General features: G+C 44.7%; 1 protein-coding gene across 2 annotated transcripts in view; it reads right to left on the minus strand.

Moving 5' to 3' along the window:
- The window catches only part of GNA12 (G protein subunit alpha 12), a 100,207-nt gene that overhangs the window by 61,054 nt on the left and 16,378 nt on the right, over nucleotides 1-22,775 (minus strand). The window contains exons 1-2 of one of the 2 annotated variants that reach the window (XM_058442256.1): nucleotides 16,795-16,813; nucleotides 926-1,141 (exon numbers count right to left, since the gene is read on the minus strand). In XM_058442256.1, the coding sequence (XP_058298239.1) occupies nucleotides 926-1,066 (141 nt within the window). In that variant the 5' untranslated portion in view covers nucleotides 1,067-1,141; nucleotides 16,795-16,813. Of the gene's footprint in view, nucleotides 1-925; nucleotides 1,142-16,794; nucleotides 16,814-22,775 lie in introns of those variants that run through there. The other variant, XM_032755775.2, reaches the window with a different exon arrangement.

The following is a 22,775-nucleotide window of genomic DNA, read 5'->3' on the forward strand; positions in this document are numbered from 1 at the left end:
CAGTGAAAAGGAAAGAACCGCAGCTATGTGCCTCGCCTGACGAAATTCCAACATGTGGAGTGAAAAAGGTAAGTCATAGAAGCATATATACTATACACTAAGAAATGACTTATATGAAGGTTAAGAATCAGTAAAACTCAAGACTGTCGTGTTTACAAATCATAAATGGGTATTATGGCAAAATCATAAGAAGGGCAAAGGATTCATGACTTCAACTTGACTCTGGGTGCTCAGGGGGCAAAGGGCTGTGAGAGTCAGAGGCATTTCTGGATACCCTGGGTGTGTATTAATATCAGCTGTGCACATTTATGCTGGTTATCAGAAAATTGTACATTTTACTTTATATACGGTTAATGTTGAAAGGTAGAAAAAAAACAAAAGGCAAACAGGCAAAACCCCCCCAAATTTTCTGGTTATAGATTCAGACCCTAAATGAGTCTAAATAACTGGGCTTTGTGAAGTTTTCAGACCTTAAAACGAAAGGAACAAATCTGAAGGGAACAACTGGGAGGAGTCGGATTTGCTTCCGAGGTGCTGATCCGAAGGCCTTCGTAATGTGCCCATATCCACAGGTCCAAACCTGGGAAGCTGTTGTAGGGGGGTGTTATTTCCTACTATGAACAAGATCTCTAAGAAAAACTAAATTCCTTGGGTTGTGCCAATCCTGAAGATTCGAAGAACCCTCTGTATTCCCAGAAGAAAGCTATTGATCTTGCCTGAGTGGCTCTTGCTCCTTCCCCTCTTGAGCCTTTTATATAGCATTTGCCTCCGTCCTGTGTTTTGGTTGTTGATCATTACAACTTACAGTGATTTAGAGCTTGCTTGGACTGTTACACAGTTTTTAAGGAAATTCAACTAACGGTCCAAAATAGTCGTGTAAAAAAACACACTATCAGGTGCCCAGAAAGGCGGCTTACTCACTCACCAGCTGAAACTCGCTCCTCCGGCTGAAAGCCTCCCTGATGCCAGAATCCCTCCAGAGTGCGCTCAGGGCCGGGACGTACAGCTGGAAGGTGGCCGGCTCCACAGGCAGCCCCGCCTTGTTCTCAAAGGCCATCAGGAACATCCCATGCTTCTCATTTTCAGAATACTGCCAAGGAATGCCAAGCTTATCTCGTGCATCAACAAGAACCCTTGAGCCCTAGAAAATAAAAGAAATGAGAGAGGATTTAATTGCGTTCCAAAGACTAAACCACACTAGAAAACCTCAAAATGGGCATCAATTGTTATAATGCAGAAAACTCACAAGCTCTCAAATGTGCAGCCAGAGTCTGTCTCCTGGTTTGTTTGTTGTGACATGAAATGTCTTAACTCCTAGGAACATAACCTCACCGAGACAGACGCACATGGCCGAGGGTAGTGGCTCACATTGTGAGCCTCCCCTTTGGGAGGCCAAAGAGGGAGGACTGCTTGAACACAGGAGTTTGAGACCAGCCTGGGCAACAGAGCAAGACCCTGCTTCTACAAAAAATTAAATTAAATTAAAAACAGCTGGGCATGGTGGTGGCACACCTGTAGTCTCAGCTGAGTGGGGAGGATTGCTTGAGCCCAGGAGGTCAAGGCTACAATTATCTATGATTGCCGCACTATATTCTAGCCTGGGCAACAGAGCAAGACCCTGTTTCAAAAAAAAAAAAAAGAAAAGAAGAAAAAAAAGAAAACAGATGTACATAAGCACCATAGAAAGAAGTCTGCCTTCTGCTATCATTCATTTGCAAAGCTACTGGAAAAGAGACAACTGAGCGGGGAGGATGTGGCAACAAATTCAGAAAATTTCACTGGAAAATGAAGTGTATCAGTAAAAAACCAACTTTTTTTTTTTGTAAATGGAGTTTCACTCTTTTTGCCCAGGCCTGAAGTGCAATGGAGTGATCTCGGCTCACTGCAACCTCCACCTCCCAGGTTCAAGCAATTCTCCCGCCTCAGCCTCCTAAGTAGCTAGGATTACAGGCACCTGCCACCACGCCTGGCTAATTTTTTATTTTTATTTTTATTTTTATTTTTTATTTTTTATTTTTGAGACAGAGTCTTCTGTCCCCCAGGCTGGAGTGCAGTGGCGCGATCTTGGCTCACTGCAAACTCCACCTCCCAGGTTCACGCCATTCTCCTGCCTCAGCCTCCCGAGTAGCTGGGACTACAGGCGCCCGCCAACACGTCCGGCTAATTTTTTGTATTTTTAGTAGAGACAGGGTTTCACCGTGTTAGCCAGGATGGTCTCGATCTCCTGACCTCGTGATCTGCCCGCCTCGGCCTCCCAAAGCACTGGGATTACTGAGATTACAGACCACCATGCACGGTTAATTTTTGTATTTTTAGTAGAGACAGGGTTCCACCATGTTGTCCAGGCTGGTCTCGAACTCCTGACCTCAGCTGATCCGCCCGCTTCAGCCTCCCCACCAAAAAAACAATGTTTTAACAACAACTATAGTAGCCCCCACCCCTTATCCGCAGCATAAGTTCCAAGACCCTCAGTGGACGTCTGAAACCTTGAACGGTACCAAGCCCTACCTGTATTGTTTTTAAAGTTTAATTTATGAATTAGGCACAGTAAGAGATTAACAATAATAGTTAATAATAAAATACGGCCGGGCACGGTGGCTCACGCTTGTAATCCCAGCACTTTGGGAGGCCGAGGCAGGAGGATCACGAGGTCAGGAGATCAGGACCACGATGAAACCCCGTCTCTACTAAAAATACAAAAAAAAAATTAGCCAGGCGTGGTGGTACCGGAGGCTGAGGCAGAAGGTTGAACCGAGGCGGACTTGCATGACCAAATTGTCCACTGCACCCGCCCGTCTCAAAAAAAAAAAAAAAGGTTAATAATAAAATACAACAATTATAACAATATACTGTCATGAAAGTTAAGTAAATGTGGTCTCTCCTTCTGTCTCTCAAATGTGGTACCACTGTCCGCGCCTATTTTCCGTTGGCGGCTGGCTGTGGATAACGGGGGATGACTGTACTGCCAAGAGTACTACCAGCACTACTATTGTCATCATCACTGAAATCTGGCAGCTCCTCAATTCCAGAAGATACAACTGCTTCTTCCAGCTTAAAACAGGTGGGAAAACATACAAATCCAGGCAGTCAGCAGTCATGAGACAGGAAAAGACTAAAATACGACAAGCCAAGTAGCCCGCCCACCAAAACGGGCGCCAGGGGATCATGTTCTAGATTTAACGTCACCATTGTTTGTGATGAGAAACTAATTTTCATTCTTTTGCTTATTTCCTCATTGTTAAAAATAAAGTTAATGTTGTTCTGCCTCTTCTTACCTCATCAACAGGGTCAAAGGGATGAAGAAATAACCTAAACTAAAATAGTATTAGGGAATGCAGCCAGCCTTTGGAAAATATTCTCTCAGCAAAAACAGCACCCTCTGAGCAGTTAGGAGGTCTATTTCACCATTCTTAGACTAATGTTTCGAAATCAGCAAGGCAGTGTCTATGAGAGCTTCTGTGTTCTTCCCAGGGGCCCACTGCATACTCTCTGGTATGGTCTGCACTGGGGGTGTGCAGAGTGGTCAAGGGCCCTGAGAAGGCGATCAAGTGCACATCTGTCCATCTGGAAAAGCCTTCTCATCTCAGAGCAATCTGGGGGATTCAGGCCAGCTGAGAGCAGCATCCCATCCTCAAGGACAGAGAAAACCTGGGTCACCTGCTCACTAGGCACTTATCTATGTTCCTTTTTTGGAGACAGGGTCTTGCTCTGTCACCCAGGCTGGAGTGCAGTGGCATGAACATGGCTCACTGCAATCTCGACCTTCTGGGCTCAAGTGATCCTTGCCCGCAGCCTCTCAAAGAGCTGGGACCACAGCATGCCTCATTATGCCCAGCTAATTTTAAGATTTTTGTAGAGTCAGGGTCTCACTATATTGCCCAGGCTAGTCTCAAACTCCTGGGCTCAACTGATCCTCTGGCCTTAGCCTTCCAAAGCACTAGCAATTACAGGTGTGAGCCACTGTGTCTGGCCTTTTTTTTTTTTTTTAAATAACAGTTTTACTGTGCTATAATCCATGTACCATAGAACTCATCAATTTAAGGTGTACAACTCAATGATTTTTAGTTGGCACTTATCCTAAAAATCTTCATTTCTGACACCCAGGGCAGAGTAGATGAATCCATTCTGCCTCCTTCATCTCTCTCCTGCAGCATCAATTTGGTGCCTGTAACTTCCGCTTCTGCCTGGAACCACTGAGTCAGATGTAATGATGACTAAAGAGTAGTTGAGGCCGGGCGCGGTGGCTCACGCTTGTAATCCCAGCACTTTGGGAGGCCAAGGCAGGCGGATCATGAGGTCAGGAGATCGAGACCACGGTGAAATCCCGTCTCTACTAAAAAAATACAAAAACTTAGCCGGGCGTGGTGGCGGGCGCCTGTAGTCCCAGCTACTCGGAGAGGCTGAGGCAGGAGAATGGCGTGAACCCGGGAGGCGGAGCTTGCAGTGAGCCGAGACTGCACCACTGCACTCCAGCCTGGGCAACTGAGCGAGACTCCGTCTCAAACAAACAAACAAAAAACAAAACAAAACACACACACACACACACAAAAAGAGTAGTTGAACGTCTCCTCCAGACCCAGCTGACCAGGATGGTCTGGTTAGAGATGTTCCCTAAATTTCCCCCTCAGGACCTTGTCTGTCTGCCGTTGGAGACCATGCCTAGTTCTACCAATCCACAAACATTTGTTCAATGTGGGGGAAACAAACTTTAAGAAGCAGTATCTGACCCCCAGAAACTCAGAATCTGGCTAGAAAGACAAATATATGGATAAAAAAAATACTTACCACCCACTCATGATTTTAAAAAACCTTAGCAAACTAGGAATAGAGAAATTCTTCAACTTGATAAAGAACACTGACAAAAAAACATACAGCTAACCTCATAATTAATATGAAAGACTGAGTGCTTTCCCTCCAGCACTAGGAAAAGATAAAGATGCCTACTTCTGCTACTGCTATTCAACATGGTTCTAGAAGTTCTAGCCAGTGCGATAAGTAGGAAAATGAAATAAAAGATCACACAGCTCAGGAAAAGCAGGGGGAAAAAAGAAACAAATTAGACAGAAAAAAAAAGAAAACACACAACTAAACCTACCTGCAGATAAAAAGATGATTTATGTAGAAAATCCCAAAGTAATCTACCAAAAAAAACTCCTAAACAAATGAATCCAGAAAAGTTGCAGGATATAATGTCAATACACAAAATTCGATTGTCTTTCTATATACTAGCAATGAACATGTGGAAAGTGAAATGCAAAATGTACTACTAACAATCACTAAAAAAATGAAATAGGTACAAATGTAACAAAATATGTGTAGACTTATGTGCTGAAAGCTGCAAAATGTTGATGAAAGAAATTTTCAAAATCTAATAGATACACCACAGTCACGAATTAGAAGATTCAACACGGTATCAATATCCTTAAATTAATAAACAGGTTTAGCACAATTTCCATAAAATCCCAGCAGGATCTTTTGTAGATATAAATATGATTATTTGAAAATTTATATGAAAAAGCATTAAATTAGCAACTCTGAAAGCATTAAATTAGCAACTCTGAAAAAGAAAAGTGGGAACAATCAGTCTATCTGATTTTAAGACTTATTATATAGCTATGATAATCAAGACTGTGTGGTATTGGTGAGGTGACAGACCCACAGATCAATCGAACATAACAGAGAACCCATGGATAGCCCCTGATACAGCTAAGTGATTTTTGTAAAGGTGCAAAAGCCATTAAAAAGACGAAGCCTGGTCTTTTCAACAAATGCTGTTGGAGGAATTGGACTTCCATAGGCAAAGAAAATCGGGGGGGGGGGGGGGAATAACCTTGACCTAAACCTCGCGGCTTATACAAAATCAAATCAAAATGTAAAACTATATATAACATAGGAGAATATCTTCAGGATGTAGGGTGTGGTGAAAAGTTCTTAGATGTGACTCCAAATACATGATTCATACGAGAAAAATTATCAATAAATTGAACTTTATGAAAACTAAAATATTTTGCTCTGCCAAAGACCCTCTTAAAAGGCTGAAAAGAAGCTATGAACTGGGAGAAAATATTTGCCAACCACATATCTGCCATATCTGACAAAGGACTCATTTAAGATATACAAGGACATTCAAAACTCAACAGTTAGGCCGGGCACAGTAGCTCACGCCTGTAATCTCAACACTTTGTGAGGCTGAGGGGAGAGGATCACTTGGGGCCAGAAGTTCGAGACCAGCCTGGGCAACATAGTGAAACCTCGTCTCTACAAAAATATTAAACAAATTAGGCAGGCATGGTGGCGCACGCTGATAGTTCCAGCTACTCAGGAGGCTGAGGCACAAAGATCGCTTGAGCCCAAGAGTTTGAGGTTACAGAGAGCTATGACAGTGCCACTGCACTCCAGCCTGGGTGACAGAGCAAGATCCTGAGATACATACATACATACTCAACAGTTTAAAAAGCAAACAATCCAGTTAGAAAATGGGCAAAATTCAGCAGGTCACAGAATGAAATGAATGAAGAGAAAAAAAATTTTTTTTAAAGAAAATGGGCAAAAGACATGATGATGAGATATTTCACTGGAGAACATACACAGGCAGCAAATACACAAGTGAAAAAGATGTTCAAGTTCACCAGACATCAGGAAAAAGCAGATCGAGACCTCAGTAAGATACTGCTATACACCTGTTAAAGCAGCTAAAAAACAAACCAAGAAAACCAGGGACAACACCAAGTGGAGGTGAGGATGCAGAGACCCTGGACCTCTCATACACTGCTAGTGGGAATGTCAAATGGTACAAACTAGAAAACAGTTGGGTGGATTTATAACTACTAAAAATGCAACTCCCATACAGCCTAGCAGCTGTACTTGGGTATTTATCTCAGAAATATGAAAGCTGAGTCCACACAAAACCCTGTAATGTTCACAGCAGCTCTGTTCATCATAGACCCAAACTGGAAGCAAGCTGTGGTGTACCATACCATGGACCATTACCCAGCAATAAACGGGAATTCACTACGGAAATGAAACAACTTGGATGAAGCTCTAGGACATTACGTTAAAAGAAAAGTCAGTCTCAAAAGAACACGCACTATGCAATTCTGTTTAATAATGTTCTTGAAGTGACAAGATTACAGAGATGGACAAGAGATTCATGGTTGCCAGGGGTTAGTAATGGGAAAGACGGGGAGAAGTGTCTAGAAAGGGGCAACACGAGGAGATCTTTGTGGTCTGGACTGTGGTGGTGGTTACAGAAACCTACACAGGTGAGGAAAGGGTGCAGAACCACATACACACTGTCCCAAAGCCCGTCTCCTGACTTCAACAGCATACTGAAATTATGTGTGTCATGACTACTGGGAAAACTGCATGCCTCTCTGTACTATCTTTGCAACCTCCTGTGAACTTATACTTATTTCAAAATAAAAAGTTTTTAAAAAGTTAACTAGCAACCACAGCAATGTAAGTTCCAACTACGTGATGTGGAGAGGGAAGGTTAGCAGAGGCCAAAGGAAAAGAGATAGTTAGGAAAAGGTGAGGCTTGCTAAAATCCTAACTGGAGATGGGTCTCAAACAGAGCTTTCAGAAGTGTGGGTTCATCTGAACGAGTGGCAGTGGTGGACTGGAATCTACCTAGAGGGAAAATGTGACTTGAATAAACTCTCCACTTTCCTTCCTCCCAGCTCCCCCACTGTGATTCCTCCTCTGGGTCCTCATCTCCCCACTTCCTTTGACTACACCACACCAAACTCTTGCCTTTCCAAAAGGACAAAACCAAAAAGGTTCAAGAACCCAAGGAAACAAAGGCAATTCCTCTTTTCCCCACTATGCACAACAAAAACTATCTCGGCGTTTCTGTGTGCAAGGAGAAGGTAGCACACAGATTTCTCTGGCGAGGTCTCGGGCAAAGGGTCTCAGTGCCTTTGCACAAATCAGAAAAACGCTCTCCAACATCCAGGCAGATGCAGCCCAGCCTGGCAATGGTGGCTTGGATGGGGTTTCAGCTTCCATGCCCTCCCAATCAAGTCACCAACCCTCCCGCTATCCGGGAAGGCCCTGCTCACCCAACTCAAATACAGAAATTGGGTCTGACCCACCAGGTATCTATTCAGGTGCTATTTTTACAAATGAAAAGTTCAGCTTCACAAGGAGTACAACCTCACTCAGAAGTTAAATCAGTAACCCCTAGGAAGTTTCATTTTATGTCAAAGACGAAGTCAGGGGGCCAGGTCGGACTTGGAAGGCCAAAGGTCACTTAGGAAGACTGCAGCACTGCACAAACCAGGCCTTCCCCAATTATCAGGGTGAACATAGGTTTGGCTTAAAAATACACACACGCAAAACCGGCTCATGCAACAGCAGTCTATTCCCACCACACACTCTGCCCAAGCAGGCTGGAGCTGGTCCAGATGAACTGCACCCAACCACAAGAAAAGACTCCTCCTTTCCCTTTTTCAAAACACAAGAAAGGTGGCTAAACTACTGATGAGCTTTGAATTACAATAGTTAACTACAGTCCATTTTCCATACCTTTTCCCCTTCCTTTGAAGGAAAAAAGGCATTTTTAAAAAAGCTGTCTCTCTTTTGCCCTTTTACATTGATTCTAGTCAAAAACTGCTCTCTGCCAACTTTGTTCTGAAAATCCACATCTGAGTTCCAGCGACGTTTTCTACTTGGGGACATCTGGCTAGATTCTGAGTCCCCTTTTCTTCCTTTTTAGAGAGAGATGTAAGCTCTCTCTGGAGTTTAAAGCCTGTAGCAATAAGTATTTACCGTACTTTTGCAGAACTGGTAAGTTACACTTTCACCATCATTATACAGAGTTGCTAAAGTCTTAAAAGTAAAATACTAGTACAGGAGGCATATTATAATAATAAACCTCTTACTCCTATCCTTTTCCAATGAAAGACCAATTTTCTAAAACACAAAAGCCAAGAAAATCCTAAATCTCACATACACTTAAAAAAAATAAGAAAGACAACTCATTCAAGTCTCTTTAATGGCTAAGAGAAAAATCCTTTTTTCAGTAATGGTGTTACCAAAGTATTAATTGTTTGAATAACCATACATTTTATTTGGTTACCCAAGTATAAACAGTTAAAGTCTCAAGCAGTTTGATGACTTCATCTCAATATAATGTCACACTTCAAACTGTTCAGAGAGCATATTTTTAAGACAACTTATAAATCCAGCAACTTCTAGTCAAAGTATAGATTCCCTCTCTGCTGGGGATGTAGATTTTTTTGGGGGGGGGGGTGGGGTGGGGTTCAGTTTTGCTGGAGGAAGAGCAAAAATTGCAAATCCTGTTATCTCATTTCAAAATAGATTGTTAGTTTAGCCCCTAATCAAACCAAATCTTTTAAGATTAGTCATTCCTTAGTAAAATCTTCCCACAATAAATACCAAAGCTACGACAGACATAAAATGCTATAAGATAATATGAGCCTTTTTCTACAAGATGAAACAGTTCCATTGAGACCAACTGAAGATTTTGGATGTTCACTCGGGCAACAGCATGCGGACTTGGAAAGCTCTGTTTTTTAAAAACCCACTCTGCCGAGTTGTTTGCCTTTGGCCACCATCCAAATAAAAGAAACGCTGCCAGAAGTGTAAACAGGATGCATTTCTTTACATTGATGAATCCAGCCAGCAAAGACAGCACCTCTTAGTTCCTCTTGAAAACTGAAGTGCAGGATACCTTTTAGTGTAAAGGTCAGCGAGAGAAACTGACGAAGGGAGGCAGTAAGCCATCAAACCAGCCATCAGAGCCTCTGCCATTTCACAGCACAGCCCTGGCCCCACCATAACTCCGCACATTTGCCTTCTGGAACAAATGCACTGTTGTACTGGATCAGGCCTATTATTTCTCTAAGAAAGCCCCCTCTTGGCTCTGCCAGTAACTATACCGAAGGCTCACCTCACGCAGAGAAAAGTGGTGGGTAACGAATGGGGAAAAACCCAAAAGGCAGTAAACTTGGCTCCTGCTCTGGGAGAACTTTCAAAACAAGCGCAGCAGCAAGACAGAGCACAAGCAGATAAGCGACAACCTCAGATGCAGAGTACAGAGGCCAGCCCCATAACCGGAAGCACAGGACCATCGGAGGACAGCCAGAATTGCCACCGCTGGTGAGGTCTCGCTCACAGACAGGCTGTGGAGAGCTAAGAAGTCTGTGTAAGAAACGGGACGATGGAAGGCTTTGGAAAAGGAGAATGGCAAGGTCTGAGGCTGCCTGCAGGTCCTGTGGTGGGTGGGATGGGAGGCAGGCAAGGAGCAGCTAAAGCAGGAGAGTGATCAGGAACCCCCAAGTGCTCTCAACAAAAGATGGAGAGATCCAAAACTGGAATTCACCAAACCTGCAGAGCAGGGAGAGCAGTGAGGGCCCTGTTGTGTTAAGCACAATACCCACCAGTTCTCCCAAGTCAGGTCCGCAGGAGGGGATGGCTTGGAAGGGTTGACTTTAAGTAGGTTTTCAACAAATTTAGTTCAGTTGGACAGTGGGAAATCCAAGCTAAGCTTCTCAAGAGGAGATGGAACTGCAGAGAAAACTCTGGGTTTAGGAAGGGCATAGGAGAAGCAAACTATCATCATTAGCTTTTTTCAGCTGCCTTGAAAAGGTTTTCCTGAAAGTCCAAAAAAAACCAAAACAAAACAGACAAAAAAACAACTCCAAACCAATCCAGATTTCCCCAGATCTCCTGAACTGGAAAGTGAAAATCCAGGCTCCATTTCAAAACTCAAAAGCCAGCAGGCTGGAAACTTCTGGAATCATCTCCCCCACCCCCACCCGCCAGCCATGGCCATGGGCAGACCAACTTCTTCCTCTCCTGTTCTTCCAGGGGTCAGGATAAGCCTCGGAATCTCCCTTCACTAAAAATTTCACTACACGACAAACACTAGTACAAGGGGGAACAAAATCGTCTTGTTAAGTACAGAAAATATCAGCAAAACTTGAGAACACACAAAGTATCATTCTAAGGGGGAAAAGCTTGCACACACTATCAACAGGTAACAGCTTCATGTGCTAATTCAGTGTTTTTGAAATTCAAGTCAGGATCTGCATTGTGAAATAATTTAGTAGGCATTTTAAAAAAGGAAAAGAATATACTGGTAACTAACTAAATAGACTGCAAATAATAAAGGTAAGTGTTTCCCCAGAATTTGTTTTAGGAGAGACAGCTATATATAGACGGGTGTGTGGGTATGCGTAAACCCGTAAACCCATAAACACACACGCACGTACGTACACTGGGTTCCTCTGGACTATGGTCTGAGTGCTACTGGGCCGGACTCTTGTAGATGAGCCTGCTACAAGGCTGGCTTTCCTTGGTCCCACCACTTCAAAGCCAATAGGACTGGGCTGAGTATCAAAAGTCCAAACAGTAACAAGTTGGGTTTTGTGAAAAACTGATTAAGAGTGCAAAGAAACTGTGTGAGGAGGTGTGAGAAAATGGTGAAATCTTTGTCCTTTGGGGGCAGTGTCACTAGGTTGGTTTTCATTAAACATATTCTTGGCCCATTCGTTGGGCCATCTTGGATTGCCTGGTGAGGTCTGGGAATCACAGAGCTACCACTCAACATTTTCTACCACTAAAGACGTTGAAGAGAGCTGGGCGTGATGGCTTACGCCTGTAATCCTAGCACTTTGGGAGGCCGAGGTGGGAGGATCCCTTGAGCCCAGGAGTTGGAGACCAGCCTGGACAACTTACGGAGACCCTGTCTCTATTAAAATAAATTAAAAAAAAAAAAAAAGACATTGAAGAGGATACGCAGCTAATGTTCATTTTAGAAAGGCTGCTTTTGATTATCAAACATGATGTGTGCAGTGCATGGTGGTGGTGGCACCCCCAGGCAGTGTTCTTTAGAACCCTCCTCCTGATCCAACCTGATCAAGCTGGAGCCTCAGCACACTGTGGTAAATAAAGGCCCAGAGCCTTTCCACAAAGCCTTTAAATACTGACCAAGGTGCCAAATAAATGAGCAGATGCAGACATGCATAAAATTCATGCCAGTCTATCAACCAAAAGGCTGCTTGAGAGAGACCATAACAATCTGCATCGTTCATGGGACTAGGCGCCTGCCATGTGAACGACACTGTTAAGTACTCACTGTCCATTAGCTCATTTAGTCTTTATAACTAACTCCGCGAAGAAAAGCATTACGCCCATTTTACAAATGAGAAAGCGGAAGCTCAAAATCACACAGCTATCAAGCCTGACCAATTTCGTTTAAGCTAGAGATTTTCTTTTTTTTTGTAGAGATAGGGTCGCACTGTGTCCCCCAGGCTAGAGTGCAGTGGCGCGATCAAAGCTGATTGCAGCCTTGACTGCGTGGGCTCAAGCTAGAGATTTTTCAGCTCTGTTCCATGCTGCTATGAGAGTATCTGGAGAGATAGATAAGGGAGCAGAGAAACAGGCAGGAGGCAGAAGATGTCTGGGCTGCCGCCTGCTCTCACGCAGCTTACAGCAGGCACGGAGACTAGAGCCAGAGCTGAGCTGACCTCTGAGGATCCAACACTTCTGATATTCTCTAGAACGTTTTTTAAAAATAGTAATTAAAATCTGGAAGTATGGGATATGCTGTTAAGCCTGGCTACATTAGAAGACATTTTGTGAACTCAGACACTACTTGAGTGTAATCTCTTCCAGACACTGAAAACACTCACTCATCTACACTATCTCGGCAGCCCAGCAAGAGACCATCTAATGGTGGCTCTGTCCCAGCCACGAGGGCCACCGAGCAGTGGACATGCAGCCCAGCTGAACTGAGAGGTATTATAAATACATACTGGATCACAAAGAGTACAAAAAGAACATGTAAACTTCTTTTGTTTATACTGATTACATATTACAATTGTAATTGGATACACTGGATTCAATAAAATCTATTATTAAAATCATTTTTCTTTCGTTCTTTCTCCTTAATGTGGCTACTAGAAAATCTGAAGTACACACGTGCCTTACATTTGTGGCTCACATTATATTTGCTATTGGACAGCATTGCTGTAGGATAACATATCTAAAAGAATTTGTCTTGGTCGGGGGCAGTGGCTCACGTCTGTAATCCCAGCACTCTGGGAAGCCAAGGCGGGCAGATCACCTGAGGTCAGGAGTTCGAGACCAGCCTGGCCAACATGGTGAAACCCTATCTCTACTAAAAACACAAAAATTAGTTGGGTGTGGGCACATGGTGGCAGGTGCCTGTAATCCCAGCTACTCGGGAGGCAGAGGTTGCAGTGAGCTGAGATTGCACCACTGCAGCACTCCAGCCTGGGAGATAGAGCAAGACTCTGTCTCAAAAAAAAAAAAGAAAGAAAAAAGACCTTGTCTCTTTCTGATTATAAAAGTGTATTTTTAGTGCAAAAAAGAGAGGAAATATAGAAATGCATAAAGAAGAAAATTATATCCTTAAAAATATCACTACCTAGAAATAACTTATTAACATCTAGGAATGCTATCTGTCTTATTCTTTACAGAACATTTTGTAACACTTTAAAATTTTTCTAGCAATGTATCGTAAACACTTTCCTATGTCATTCAAGATTTCAAGATCTGTAATGGCTGCAGAATAGTCCGACATGTGGGACATGCTAAGATTCAGGTAACCCCTATGGCTGGACATCGGAATTCTTTCCAGTGTATGGAAAGAATAAACAACGACGCAAGGAACTCCTTGATACATCCCTATTTTCACATATATGGCTATTTTCTTGTGACAAATTCCTAGATGTTGAATTATAAAACTGCTGGGTCAAAAAAGTATACACATTTTTGAGGTTTTGATAAATATTACTAAACTGTTTTCCAGAAAGGTTGTGCCAATTTACACATTTATGTTTAATAACTTTTAATTTTCCTTTATTTTCCCCCAAGTTGTTTTTTAGTTGATCTATTTGCTTCACGAAAATTGTCTTCCAATAATATCTAAGCAGTCACATCCTCAAACCACAGCTCAAAGAGAAATCAGGATAACTAGCAACTGAAAATGAGGAAAATTTAGTGTATGTATACTGACAACTGAAAATTAGAAAAAATGGAAGACATTTGGCTTCTATACTTCAAATAAGCTTTTATACTGATTTTTATACTTTATTTTCCTCTAAGTCCCATTATAATACAATAATAGATAAAATAATAAAGTACCAATTAGTAACAAAAATGCTTAAATTTCACAAGCATGTTTGAATTTCTAGTCTCTTGTTCGCAGTAAGAAAACTAGGCTTAGTCAACACTTCCAAGAAAATGTTTCATGAAGGTATAAATAACAATTTAAAACATTTAGCCTGAGTTCTTAGAAGTTTCAAAATCAAGAGAGCCTTGAATTTGATGGGAGATTTACTATTAATTACTGTCTCCATAAACAGAAATCTCTTTGAATTAATGAGCATTAAAATAAGGTATGAGAGACAGAAAAAAAAAAAAATAGCCAGGATAACACAGCAGCTTGCTCACTGTTTTCATCCCTTGCCTTTAAAACTATCTGGAGGAAAGTTCAAACTTGCGATAAGACCAAATGGGAAAAAGCTGGAAGACGTTAATTTAAGTAGTAAATTACTAATGCAGAAAATAAACTCAATGGTAACATAAACAGCACCAAAAATGCACTTGGACATGGCAATAAATTAAATATCAGCATCAGGCTGCCTCACTAAACAAGACGCTGCAGCGTTTCAAATTAAGGGGCCAGTCTTAGGCACACACACAACCGAAGAGCAGCCACTGAGCTCATGAAAAACTTGTTCATGCAGAAACTGCTCTGTGCCCCATGGAGGAGCTACGATGAATTATTAGGTGAAAGTACCACAAGCTCTATGATCATTTGGGGTGCTTCCTCCACTTAGGAGTCAGGCTGCTGCTTAATGAAGTCCTGCTCTGCAGGCATCCATCTTCTCTTCTATGGACTGGATGGGTAACTGTTTAGACAACTAAAAGGAACATCTTAATTTATGCTTCATTTGCAATTACAGAGTTGGCCTCTGCAATTTTCAATATCTATTTCGGGAATCTGTGAACATGTTTCCTTCTCACACATACCCAACTCCCTCCTATAAACAGTGACCATCACGAGCAGTGCCTTCAGTGCTTACGGCCTGCACTTGGGTTAAGCCAGAGCTGGCTTACCCAGGCCCTGCTACCATGCTGCCTGGAAAAGCTGCTTCTGCACCTTCTGCAGATCAGCAAGGGTGGGGGCTGAGCCGACTATGGCCTTGGAGCCTGTCTGTCCCCGCGGGCTGGCCACTGGCTGTAGTAGGAGAGTGCCCAGGTGCTGTGGGTTACCCTGGACCATCCTGTGGGCCTGAATTTGGATGGATGGAGAGGGACCTGGGCCACACAGGAAGACCTCACTCCCCACAGAGCAGCAGTGGCCTGCAGCTGGGGGAGATGCACCATCCCGAGGTCTGGCCCAGCCTGTCAGCCAATGCTGTGGTTCTACCTTCCAGAGACAGCTAGAATTTCCCTACTTCCTGCTGCTCCCATGGCTCTCACTTGGGTCCGGCCACCACCATCTCTCACCTGGATTATGGCAAGTCTTCTAATTGGCTGCTTTGTGTCCACATTTGTCCCCTTCAGTCTACTGTCAAAACCAGCGGTCAAGTCAGCCTGCTAAGCCTAGGTCAGCTCTTATCACCCACTTTGTTCAAAACCTTACAAGGCCCCTGTCTCATTCATAGCAAAAACCCAGGTCCTCAAAGAGGCACATCCTCACTTCTGCCTCAGGCCTTTGCACTTCTGGTTCCTGACAACTGAAACCCTTTACCCCGCATAGCCTCACGGCTCACTTCCTCAATGCTCAGTGAGGACTGGGGCAGGGGAGCTTCTCAGGGTGGCCTGCCCTTGGCCATCTTATCCAAAACTGCAACCCAGGCCCATCCTTCCCACGCTCCATCCTCGCTTTACTTCCTTGACCACTTCCGGCTGGCTACCCGCCTTCAGAGTCCACTCAGCATCTCCTGTACGATTCTCTCCCGACCGAGCACAAGCCTCCCAAGGACAGGGCTCTGCTCTGTTCACACCCGTGTCCCCAGGGCTGGCACAGAGCAGAGGCTCCACCTGTTGGCAGGATGAACTAAGGGACCCCAGGCTCCCCATCCGCAAAGTAAGGGCAGCAGTCCTACCTCATTATCTGCAGTGAGGAACACTGAAGTAACAAGTGTTTTATATTAGATATTAATTAGATCTGTCTTATACCAAAGTTGATAAAAAATACACAAACCAAACCTCATTAGCGTTTCAATGTATTTTTCATTGGAAATTCCACCCTATGATGACTTATTATTGACGTTAATAAATATTGGCCCATACTTTATTTGAAAAAAAAATTAGTTGTACGATGGATCTGAAAATTCCTCTTAAAACTACCTCCTTTTCGTATGTCAAAGACAAAATTAAAAAGCCGGCTACTCTGGGTACACCGCCTTTGGGGTAGCCCTGCTCCCCAAGGAACAGTAAAATAAAAATGAAAAAGCCTATTGACAGGAAAAGATCAACCAAAAAGACAACAGCTTAATTTACTGTGGTGGGTAAATTAAAACTGCAAGTGACTGATAGCGTTTAATAGAAGAAGCAATTTTCACACATCTGTAAATATGTAAATATTTATGTAAATATAATTACTTAGTAATAAATTCATAGTAAAATTACGTAAGTATTGTTAGTAATAAATATTACTTTGTAATAAATTCTATGTAAATAGTACTTAGCAATAAATTCATAGTAAAAATTTCTAGGATTAATACAATACAGATACTCCTTTAAAAGCATTCTGAATTCGGAACAGTCTTCTAGTATCATCACAATCACCTTCTTAGAGGGAAATGGTTTGACATTAGAAAAGGCTCAACCCCAGGAGGGGAGAGGATCGCTTATGAAGTACGCAGCTGAATGTTTCAGGTTCGCTGCATGTGTTAGTCTGGGCTGCTATAACAAAACCTCACAGGCGGGTGGCTTGAACAGCAGAGATTTCTTTCTCACAGTTCTGGAGGCTGGGAGTCTAAGATGGAGACTGGTGTCTGGTGAGGGCCCACTTTCTGGCTCCTAGACGGTGATTTCTCACTGTGTCCTCAGATGGTGGAAGGGGTATACAAGCTCATTAAGGTCCCTTTTATAAGGACACTAATCACATTCATGAGGGCTCTGTCCTTGTGACCTCATCACTCCCCAAAGGCCCCACCCCTTAACACCAGCACCTTGTGGGTTAGGATTTCAACATAGGAATTTTGAGATGGACACATTCAGACCATAGCACTGCAAATGAGTATAATAACAATATTAGTAATACTGCTAACAAAAACCATGCTACAGCCTTTAGAAGGAACTTACTCCTTGGGGTTTGTTAATAATATTTTTTTTTAAAGTTGGATTCCAAATGACGGACCCCATGGTCACTGGCAAGATAATGAGAAAAGTCCGGGCACAGTGGCACACGTCTATAATCCTAGCACTTTGGGAGGCTGAGGTGGGCAGATCCCCTGAGGTCGAGACCAGCCTGGCCAACATGTTGAAGCCCTATCTCTGCTAAAAACACAAAAATTAGGCGAGTATGAGCATGGTGGCAGGTGCCTGTGATCCCAGCTACTTGGGAGGCTGAGGAAAGAGAATCACTTGAACCCAGGAGGCGAAGGTTGCTGTGAGCCATGATTACGCCATTGCATTCCAGCCTGGGTAACAAGAGTGAAACTGTCTTTAAAAAAAAAAAAAAGACAATGAGAAACGATGTGAAAGGAGGCCCTGGAGTGCTCTCATTCAACAGGGACACCCAGGCCTGCAGCTCAGCCTTTGGAGATGGCAAGTCCCAAGAATCAGAAGAAACAGATGCTTCCTGAGTCATCAAGTGAGGGGATTTCATCTCCCAACAGCAAAAAGGAGATCAGAATTGGAAAGAAAATACAGACTACAAGGAACCCTGGCCCAGAGCCCCCAGGCTGGGCACAGGTGGGCTCCAGGGAACCATTTCAGGTTCACGGAGGATGGCTCAGCCTAACCTGGGTGGGGCTGACTTCTCTGCACGACATCTACACCTGGCCCTCTGTGCACAACCAGAGCTGCCCGCTCCACCGATGCCCAGAGCACAGCGACTGTGCTGCAAGCGGGGTTACCTGGCTGATGTCACCGTGGCTCACACGGAAGACAAAGGAGCGACAAGGCTGCCAGAACTCTAGTTTCTCAGCCTTGGCAGAGAAAGCCCAGGACAATGAGAGTGCTCACATGTTCCAGAGGTACAGGAGAGTAAGTGTGCTGCTGCTTCTTACTCAGATAACTTTATGTCATGACCAATGAATTAACTTTTATCAAATTTTTGTCAACTATATAGACTTCTTAAAAAATCATTTGAGAAGGGACCTCAAAGTGAAATCCATTTACCTGAAAGCACACGGCACAGATTTCATAAGGTTGTAAAGAAGGATTGCAAAACCAGAAGGGCTTCCCTTGACAGGCTCTGGTTAAACCCTAGCCGCCAATGCTGCCCAAGGGCTGCTGCCCAGTTTCACCCACAGCTGTGCTGGTCTCTGTTGTCGCCACGTCTTCCCTGCAGCATGGACACTGCTGAAACTGGTGCTCCCTTCAGAAGGGTTCTGCTGACAGCTGAAAAGACAGTCCGGCAGGCCACGCAGGACACTAGTGTCTACTTCTCAAAAAGCCCCTCCCTTAAGAGCCAAGTGAAAAGTCCCATGTCCCGTCCATCTTATAAAACGAAAGGAAATCTGTTTTTTTTTTCACGCACAGAGCAGCGCTTATTTGTTTCCCTAGAGAGGCAGCACCACAACTTTCCCAGGGGCAGGGGGAAGGGGCTGTAAGTACTCAAGAGAACCCGCGTTTCAGGCGACTCCTCTCCAAAAACCTGAAAAAACCCTCAAGAGAACTTGCGTTTCAGGCAACTCCTCATCAAAGACCTTAAAACTGGGCGAGTAAGTCCCTGTGTTACTAATTCCATGAAAAAAAACAAATCTGTTTCAAGAAAGTAAGAATTCCTCCCTTAAGGACTCACATTTGCTTTTCTTCAGAATTATGGTAAATAACTCAATGTTTTTCTTGGCTTGCTTTTTCTTCTAAAGCTGCTAAGACAAGGGCAGAGTCCTTAGGCCTTGGTGCTTTGCTAAAATCAGAGGCTTTGTAGGCTGGGTGCAGTGGCTCACGCCTGTAATCCCGGCACCTTGGGAGGCCGAGGAGGGTGGACCACTTGAGGTCAGGAGTTTGAGACCACCCTGACCAACATGATAAAACCCTGTCTCTACTAAAAATACAAAATTAGCTGGGTGTGGTGGCATGCGCCTGTAATCCCAGCTACTCAGGAGGCTGAGGTGGGAGAATCACTTAAACCCGGGAGGCAAAGGTTGCAGTGAGCCAAGATTGTGCCACTGCATTCCAGCCTGGGCAACAAGAGTGAAACTCCATCTCAAAAATAAACAAACAAAAATAAAATAAAATAAAATCAAGGGCTTTGTGCTCCTGTCAGTCACAGCCACTTTCTACGATGGTGCTTCACCAGGGCCACATGAAGGCATAGACATTACATTTACCAAACTCAGCATCTGTCTAGATGCCTAGGAACCCCTACCTCTAATAAGAAAGTTGGTAAACAAAGCACAGTTATTTGGCCCCTTTTTTGTTAGGTTTAAGGATAAAGGATAAACACATATATAAAATCAAAAGAATCCAGTGACCTTTACTTTTTAAACTTTAAAAAAAATTTTTATGTTTAGAGACAGAGTCTCGCTCTGTCGTCCAGGCTGCAGTGCTGTGGTGCGATCATGGCTCACTGCAGCCTCAAACTCCCAGGCTCAGTCTCCTGAGTAGCTGGGAGCTACCGGCATTCACCACCATATCCAGCTAATTTTATTTGTAGACACACGGTCTTGTTATGCTGCCCAGGCTGGTCTTGAACTCCTGGCCTCAAGCGATCCTCCTACCTGGCCTCCCAAAGTATCCAGCAACCTTTAAAAGGTAATTGCTTCCCCTTCTATAACAAGAGGTTACAGTTTATATTTTCAAGCTCTAAGAAGAAACAAAGTTTCAAACTATAAATATTTATGAGCTTTGAGGAAACTGGCTTTCTCCACAGTCATGTTTTCATTTAAATTATTTTAAGAAATAGATGAATCCATGCCCATAGTACCAATTTCACTGGGTATTAAGGGGCATCCAGGAGAGTCTCCTCCTACCTCCCCTTCCCCAGGGGGAACAGAAGTTCCCAGTCAGTGTAGCTTGCATAAGGGGACATCACTGAGTGACGCCAGCACAGCGCTCCTTGCAGGAAGCCACCACAATATCTGCTATACCTCCAGAGGGAGAGGCTGGGGACAAAGTGACAGTCATTCCGGGAGAGCTCTCAGGTGGGAAAAAACAAACAAACATGCTGGATGGTGAGCAGACCAATCTGTGAAGGAAATGAAGATGCAAATGGAGGCGATCGCCCCATGTGAGCTGTCAGAGAGCAGCTGGAGGAGCAGGAAACAGCGCATTCATTAGGAGATCTGGGAATCTGGGGCCACGCCTAAGTCTGCCTATCGCAAAGATCCCTTGTCCAGAAGGTGTGGACCACAGAGATTGTGATGTTAATTTCACTTAACCGGGCCACAGGGTGCCTGATGCAACACTGTTCCTGGGCGTGTCTGTGAGGGTGCTCGAGATGACATTAGGATTAGGACAGTGGGTTCAGGAAGGTGGACTGCCCTCCCCAAGTGGCTGGGCACCTTCCAATCCCTCAAGACCCTGAATAGAACAGACAGCAGAGGGAGGAGGAGTTCACCCCTCATTTCCTGCCTCGCCGCTGGAGCTGGGACATCTCATCCTCTCTTGCCCCGGGACTGGATGTCCACCATCGGCTGCCCTGGTTCTCAGGCCTTTGGACCTGAGCTGAGTTTGAATCACGCCTCAGGCTTCCCTGGGTCTCTGGCTTGCCACACAGAACGTGGGACTTCTCAGCCCCCAGAATCACGTGAGTGAAATTCTCCATCATAAATCTCCTTTTATACATCTATGTATCCTGTTGGCTGTGCTTCTTTGGAGAATCCTGACTGAGATCAGGGAGATCTGTGGCCGAGGAGTTGAACTGAGTAAGACTCACCCTGGACCCAGGGTGTGCTTCCTGAACCCTGCAAGTCAACATTTAAGAATTCCTATAATCTCAATTAAAGACAATTAAAGACATCGGAATAAAGCCCTTCTCAAGCTTCTCCAAGCTCACAAATAAAATCAAAGACACAAACCAAGACTTTGAGGAAATTTCTTTTGCACCCATCAAGTCTTTACTCGGAAGGCCTTCTCAGTGTGGTCTTACTGGACCATCCTATTTAAAGCCACAACCCCCACCAAAAAATTCCTTATTTCCTTTTCCTGCCTTTTTTTTTTTTTCGTGGCATAGAATCTCAGAGCTGGAAGGAGCTCTAAAAGGCTGGGCCAGTCACCGTCCAGATGTGAACTCCTTGCATATAACGGCCTTCCTCAGAAGTTTATCAGCCTGTCCAACACAGATCCTAGAAAGGGTTCCCTGACCTGCCCCGCACTGCTCCCAAGCACCCTTCCTGTGCTCCCGACAGCACCGGGCGTGCACTGCTCCCCTCCACAGCACTCACACGACTGCCAGGCATCCTTGCTAGGCATGGCCTGGGACACACTCTCCGTTTCATTTCTAATGCCTACAATACAGTAGGCGCTCTGCACTTGGCATGGATGACAAAGACGTCACTGTATCCAGGTCTAATCTCGCGCCTTCCACCCAATCCAGTCTCCTGTCAAAGCCACCAAGCGCCCGCCACTGTGGCAGCCTCCGAGGACACAACAGAGAACCAGACACGGCCTTGCCCACATGGGGCTTCCAAGCTCACTGGGGAAGGAGCAATACAAAAAGCAAGTGGACAGGAACATCGGCGAGGTGCCTGGGGTCCGGCACTGTGAGTGTGCTCTCAAGGAGGAAGCCAGTCAGCGGACCTACAATCAAGGAGGCTGCTTAAGTGAGGGCTGTTGGGGAAGGCGGCTCAGGAGGCGGCATTTACACTGACCTTAAGGAGGGGCCGGCTGCGCAGCAGGGGCAGGAGGAGCTTTCCTGGTGGAAGGAATCTCACGCGCGCGAAGGCCCTGAGCTTCGCATTCTTGAAACACTAAAGAAAACATGAGGGAGGCTGGAACGCGTAGGAGAGATGACTCAGCGCAGGTTGGAGTGCAGGGCTATACTGGGGGCCCAGGCTCTACACTGCAGGTAACCATATGCCTCTGCCAACCACCCCAGGGCCAAGCACTGGACAACCAGGGACCACTCTGATAGCACAGAGGCTGGGGAAATTACTCAAACCAGCCAATCCTAAACCGTGGATGCCGCCTTGCCCATTTCTTTTCAGAAACCACAATTGAGGCTCTTGCCCACAGGTCCCCCTCCCTCTGCCTCCTGACCCAGCCTGATGCTCCCCGGAGCCTGGTGCTCCCCGTGTGGCCCCGTGTGCTGTGCCTCCCGTTTCTACAAATCTGTGAGCACAAGCTCCTTCCTCACAACAGTCCCGTCTGTCTCTTAGCACACCGGATGACGTCCAATCCCAGAGACATTTCCCATCACGCCTCTGCTCCTCTCTATCTACACAAACACTGAATTTTTCATTCATCTGAAAATAAGGGAGATAGTTTTTGAGTTCATTTAATAGTCTTGCTGAGACTTTCCATGAGAAGCAACAGTTGACAGCCCCTGGCAAAGCTGGGCCTGCGTGGAACTGACCCAGCAACTCTGCGTCTAAGTACACATCCCGGAGAGACCCTGGCCGCCGCGCAGAGGCGTGGACACGGACACACAGTGT

Source organism: Hylobates moloch, unplaced genomic scaffold (genome assembly GCF_009828535.3).
Source record: "Hylobates moloch isolate HMO894 unplaced genomic scaffold, HMol_V3 SCAFFOLD_1, whole genome shotgun sequence".
Lineage (NCBI taxonomy): Eukaryota > Metazoa > Chordata > Mammalia > Primates > Hylobatidae > Hylobates > Hylobates moloch.